At 43.1% G+C, this 6631-nt stretch overlaps 2 protein-coding genes across 2 annotated transcripts; one reads left to right on the top strand and one right to left on the bottom strand.

Moving 5' to 3' along the window:
* Positions 1-2413: 2413 nt before the first annotated feature.
* Positions 2414-3106, bottom strand: CCR75_006802 (uncharacterized protein; the record flags this gene model as incomplete). The annotated part of the gene is made up of 1 exon (XM_067964869.1): positions 2414-3106. The coding sequence occupies one exon, from the start codon at positions 3104-3106 to the stop codon at positions 2414-2416; it is 693 nt and encodes a 230-aa protein (XP_067818504.1).
* A 1761-nt stretch (positions 3107-4867) lies between these two features.
* On the top strand, positions 4868-5332 carry CCR75_006801 (uncharacterized protein; the record flags this gene model as incomplete). Its single annotated transcript, XM_067964868.1, has 1 exon — positions 4868-5332. One exon carries the CDS (start codon positions 4868-4870, stop codon positions 5330-5332), a length of 465 nt encoding a protein of 154 aa, XP_067818501.1.
* Between the last annotated feature and the right edge of the window lie 1299 nt (positions 5333-6631).

Raw genomic sequence — 6631 nt, 5'->3', positions numbered from 1 at the left:
AGGACGATACGATGACGAACTAGCTTGAGCCTGTCTCAAGCTAAAATCCTCCTGTTCCGCAACGAATATTGCTTCTTCAAGCGTATCCAGTTCCAAGCGGAACAGGTGGGTCTTTACGGGACCATCCGTAAGACCTTGCATGATCACCGTAATCAACGTGTGTTTATGAACTGGGTTGTTTGTGTTACAACTCGCTAAGAGTCGTATGTGCTGGGCATAAGCGTGAACATCACGATTGCCTTGCTTGAGTTTCAGAAGCTCTGATCGAGCTCCGAAATCAGCCCTAGGCGGTTCAAACGTTTGAGTCGGGCTTTTAAAGCCTCTAGCGGCTCAAAGACATATGTGTCGCGCAACTTAAGGCCTCGTGCCCAAGTTTTGGCACGACCTGCCAAATTTGACTGAGCAAATGCGACTTGCATTTGCTCGTCGACGATGTGACGAGCCCTTATGGCATCGTCCAACTCGACAAACCATCTTAAGAGGGAGTCTTCTTCGACTCCCTTATACTTAGAGATGTCAATCTTTAAGGTTTCGTGACGACGCGTGTGCGTCATCCCAGGTACAGCGCCTCAACAGTTCTGCCTGTTGAGAGCCTTGCTGTTTAAGCAAGGCAATTTTCTCCTTCGCGTCGTCAAGTTCATGTTGTATGAACTTGGCGATGGCTGAATGGAGGGCATATCTGTCCAACCGGACAGCATGACCAAGATGGCATCGTTTCATATGGTCGATCTCATGCGTTCGACCGCACTCCTTTCTATGTCACTTAAAAAGGAGTAGCCATCACGCGAAACCGTGATGCGTATTTCCATTATCATCTAACATGTCCATGTTAGATTATGGAACTGTGGTCCTCAAACGGACTACAAAGTGCTACCAGGTGTAACGGGCACTGCCGACTTGTACTGCTTCAGTACAAGTCCACTTCGGACTTCTTCAATGCGAGTGTTGCCTCACGTCACTTCACGTACACTAGTACGTGCAGAGGAAGTCTTCTCTTTAAAACACTTGCTTTAAAGAGAATTAAATGAAAACTGTATTAATATAATTAAGTTCTTCTTGTCTATCTACTTAATACAAACTTAATTATAAACTAATACAGAATATGTACTAAAAGTCTTATCTGTCTTTCTCTTTGCGCGCGTCCAGAGCTGACTGGACCGCGGAGAAAGTAGATATAATGGTCTATATCTTCCAATGGAGCCTTTAGAGTATTACCATGTAAAGTAATATTCTTCAAATATTATACAACTTTTAGATAATATATTAATTAATAACATTTAAGTGTTAGTTTCATGTAACGAAACACCCCGTTACACATAATGTTTGTAAAAACTCACTCTTCGAAAACACTTCTTCGGAGACCTTCTAGTCATGAACAAACAAATGCACCTGCTTACATCACATATATAAGGGTGTATCTCTATGTGAACCTCACCCGAGCAATAGATCAATCAACCTCACACGAATTAATTGGCCTCCCATTAAGCATTCTTAACGGGCGTGTAAAATAAGGCATTTACCCCGCTACAGATTTTATTAATGAGTTTGGCCAACTCAATAATAAAATCTGTAGCGGGGTAACTGCCTAATTTTACACGCCCGTTATGTTGGCCAATATATTGACAGAATTTTGAATTCTAATGTATATTTTGCATTTGGATTGTTCGACTACTATTTCGCTGCGTTATTTGGTATCATTTCTGTAATTTATGGGAAACTTTTAGTGTAAAACCATATAATCCTTTTCCAATTTGAAGCTCGCATCGAAATTTCCTGCAATTTCTCTGCGTCTCAGCTGGTTTTTAAAAGGGTTCGATCCGAATATGGTACATAATTGCGATTGTATTATTGGTGAACTATTATAATATCACAACCGAAATAATTCAACGCGGCATGCTAGAATTTTTTTAAGATTTGCTTAGTACGGCAGCCAAGGAGTTGAAGTAAAAGTGAGCAGCAATGAAACATAAGGAAATTACTTTTCAAAAATAAGTAACCTCAGATCGGTGGCACGCATTGGCTCACAGTTTCGACATCGCAAATGTATATCGAGTTGACTTATCCAGCGATCAACGGTCATCGCTGTTCGCAACCAACACCCGACATAAATATAAAAAGTGATCTTTACATCGGGATGCATACTGTAGGACTTTAACTGTGGCCAGAGTTGCATGCAACACTATGGCTCCAGTTAAGAAGACACATGAAATACAAAATGATTGATTTCTAACACGCAAACTTATGGATAGATTCAATCGGTAATGCTAAAATTGTTTAGGAAATGCTGTATCCTCGACTGATATAGGTCACTTCTGATCTGAGACAATACTTTTCTGTATTCTACAATTTGAACTCTACTATACAATAAATTAGCTTTTTTTGGGGTTGAAGCATACATGGGCTAACAGTATGACTACAGCTGCAGGCTAAGAGCGATCGATAAAAAGTGCCAGTCGTGTCGACGTAGCGGAGTCACTGTCGCTCGTGATGGCGAGAGCATCGTTTCCGTGTCGCAATCGTAATTATAGCCCTGAACGATCTTTACGTTGCTACCACCGACAGGGACAGCGCATTCACAATAAGCCTCGTTATCGAAGCTCCGAAGAAGAGTGGCAAGCGGGAGGAGGTTCGTCTTGATTTGCTGCTCGACGGTATCCAGCTGCGCTAATGACACACGGCGAAGTCGCGATGGGTCCATTACTAGTAGCGCGCGCAATTTTTCAAGAGTCTGAACGGTGCGCACAAGTTTAAGCACCACTGACGGCTGTACGGGAGCGTCAAAATAGGCTGATCCGGGTCCGTACGTCAACACGACCTTCAGTTCCTGGATGACCATGACAATGTCTCCAAGGTACTTGCGTCGCAAATCTAATAGTTCCTGCGCACTTCTCTTAACCGTGACTGAAGCTGTCAAATGACCTAAGGAGTCTTTAACGGAAGTCGAAACAGAAACGGTTCTTAATGGCAGCAGTGGTGGCAGCGACGACGACACGGGCATCTTTGACAATTGTGGAAGCATGGGTGGACTGAGCCGCACACGCTTTGCAGTAGGCGTTTCACCTTCAATAACACGTTGATCAAGTTTCTTCTTGATGGCGTCCTGCATCGTTGATTGTAACTTGGTTGTCCTTTGTCACACGTGAAGCGAATGTTAGAGTGATAAATCTTGCCTCATTTTTTCTAATTTCTTCTAGGGTGAAAAATCAGTTAATTGTATGCGACATGATATGAGCTATTTTAAAGTCAAGTTTGGCGCATATTCATTGGCTTGAATTTGTCGTGTAACGTTTTGTCTCAATTCATCATCTCCGTGCTTGCAGTGGATCAAGAGTCTAGCGATCGGCTGCTCTGACTGTCTGCGATTACAATATTCGATGGCTACTGGATCCTTCGAACATGCGTAATGAAGCCGGTTATTTTTTGTGGACTCCGCAAAATATGCTTCGTTTATGCGACTAACAGTGGATGTCGAAACTGCCTGCGAAGGACGAGCTATCACTTGCGTGAAGCCGCCGCGATGGCATTATTGGTGAGCTATAGCATGCAAATTCAATTGAAAGTGTGAAGAAAAGCATGCTCTTCGAGTGGGCCAAAGTACTTCCTGAACGGTCCGACGACCGCCATGCGCTGACGTTAATCAGCATAACGCTTCTGTGTCGAATAAAAAGGGCGAGGCCATAAGCTAGTGAGCCCTTCCCTCATAAGGATGCTCTTTTCAGTAATGGAAATGAACCTTGGAAAAAAGTGTTTACAATATCTGTGAACGAGATAATACCCCTCAGTAGCTGTGCACTGAAGCCACAAAGTCACTAAAAGTGCAATATTCCATTCAAAGGATCGCGAGGATCTCTGTTGTGGCAAATGAATACGAATCTTTACAGAAGCACCCTCTCGGAAAACTACTGTCAAGAGTTACGTATGGTAACGAGGCGCATTTCAGCGCAAAAGCGGTGCTAAGATCTGGAAATGTCGTATGCGTTACTCGACGGGAAGGTCTTAACGATGCTCGCCGGACGTCACGGTCGCTTCTACACCTGTAGCATCTGTCAAATTCCGTTTAAACGACGGCGGTGCCGATGGTACCATTCGCTACCTCCACTGTGGTACGAGTGCTCTTCGCTCGATAGATGCCCGTTAGCAGTCCCTCACTCGGATAAAATAATTAATAGGAGCAGTGTCATGGCTTGTAAATATTTTGCGCCACACCAAACGATCACGGACGCCATATCCATTCTCGGCGACATTGTGTCTTTGTAGTTTAGCCAATATCGAGCCATAAACTGAGTTAGTCTTGACTTTGGGGTGTCCGACTACCGCGTCAAAAGCTGCTGCAAAAGTCGGGGCTGTCTCAGATCAGAAACGCAGCTGAAGCTCTTTATCAGCTAGGATCAAACTTTTGCGCTGGATAGATAATTGAACCATTGAGAGACTAAAGAGGCGCTCCAACCTCTGCAATGCCACTCCGATATAATCTTTTAAAACGTCATATATGGCCATATCTATGAGGGAGCCTGATTATTCGGGCTCAAGGTTATTGCAGCACAGAAGATAATGATTGGCGAAGCGTGTTGAGGTATACGAGGCCTCAATTTTAGAAGTAAATCATTCAAATGGGCCAAGTATTGTACACTTAAATTACAAGACGTGACGTTGAGAAATGTACAAAGAGTCAAAGGCGCGAGAATTTCCATTAACAAATTAACTCCAAATAGACTGCGAAACGACGCCAAAGTTGTGATATTGACAACAACTTTAAATTCAATTTTACGTTATATTTTTGGTCATTATGAACGTGATTTTGACAACAATTTCTTAACCACATTTTACGTTTTGTTTTTGCTACCAATATTGAGTACTTTTACGGAACATGGCCGCCGATCGAGAGCATTTGGCACTTCTCAAACCCACAGGTGAAGTCTTTGTCAACGGTTTGTCATCCAGCTACGATGATCAGTACCCCGAGTCAGAGCGACTGCGATCGTTGGTGACACACGAGGACTTTTCTCAGACGTTAGCTGTCATTAATGACGCATTAATGGATCACTGGCCATGTTTACCTTGCAAAGGCTTCGGCTACGGCTGCTGTATTTGCACTTTAGGACTGTCGCTATACTGCGCAACTACTCAAGTAGCAGAGGCAGAAAATCGGCTAAAAATGCAGCTGCAACACATAAACGAGCAGATTAAGTATAAAGAAAAAGGCGTTCAGTGGCGACTCGAGAGGTCGTGGTGGAAACGTTCGTCGTTTATTGAGATTTCCGTATGTGCGCAAGGCAGTAAAACTTCCGAAGTTGGCGCAAGCGACGAAATGATGAGCGATCGAGTGCTATAAAGGGAAGGGTGCAATAAATATTCATTTATTGAATTAAATATTTCACGTCGAGTTTTTGAGCGGTCACAATTGACTACTATTAACAGAAAGCCATATGCTAAGTGCTTAAGCCTACGTGCACATTAATTTAGGCGATACAATTTTACGTTAATTTTGTATATGTCACAAGAATTGTGGCACACATATTTTTGAAACGGTACTCTCTTAAACTATAAATATTCCTAATACAGTGCAAGAACTTAAACCAGCAAACCCAGATTTTGAGTAGCCAATTTTCGGATCATTAAAACTTACTACTTTGCCCCTGATGATTGGCTCATAGCACGTTGTATGGCATGCGTCCCTGCTCAGTCCCACTATCAGTCATCACCACTATCCACTCACCCGCTTCAAACCTTCAACCTGCCTTCTAACAGAACTTGAACAATTATGCCTCGCATAACAAAGTTAAAAAAGACAAATACAGGAAATGAGAGAGGTCAAGCGCGCCAAAGCCGATAGCAGCTCAGGCATTCATTAATCTACTGACAGTAGTTCTGGAGTTTCGAAGAGCAGTGATGTAACGGGCTAAAGTTGCCCTGATGTTACACAGTCCCCGTTAAGTACACTTGGTGTACTTAAGGGGATGGTCAATTACTAAATAATAGTAATTAGACCCAACACTCGGGTGTAGTGCACATTTGTGACCAACCCTTGTGGATGTGATGCACATGGGTGCATTCACATTAGGAGGGATGACGCCCAGCGTCATCCGTGATGACGGCTAGCGTCATCCGTTACGCGAGGTATCTAGAAAGATACGCTCGCAATACATATTAAGTGTTATCTATAGAGATGACATTTTTATTGGTAAAAATAAGTATTTATATTTAATACGATTAAATATAAGTCAGTCTATGTAGGCGGGCACGTCGTAATGCGGCCACGCTCTACTTAGCACACACCCTAGCACAGCGAGGAAGCGGTTTGCACCTGCTTCTCTTGCGTGCAGTGAGGTAGTTGTGGTGGGCGCGCAAGCGACCTCACCCAACACACTAAGAACTCTGGTGAAGTGACGTCACGGGAGCGGTAATCCGTCTCCTCGTGCGCACTTACCAAGTAGGTAGTAAATTTCAGACTGATTTATATTTAATAGAATTAAATACAAATACCTATTTTTACCAATTAAAATGATATCTCTATAGATATCATTTAATATGTATTGCGAGCGTATCTTTATAGATACCTCGCGTAACTGATGACGCTAGCCGTCATCATGGATGACGCTGGGCGTCATCCCTCCTAATGTGAATGCACCCA

This window comes from Bremia lactucae, linkage group LG6 (genome assembly GCF_004359215.1).
Source record: "Bremia lactucae strain SF5 linkage group LG6, whole genome shotgun sequence".
Taxonomy (NCBI): Eukaryota; Oomycota; class Peronosporomycetes; order Peronosporales; family Peronosporaceae; genus Bremia; species Bremia lactucae.
The sequence above is the reverse complement of the archived record's forward strand: the minus strand, read 5'-3'. Positions and strand labels throughout refer to the sequence as shown.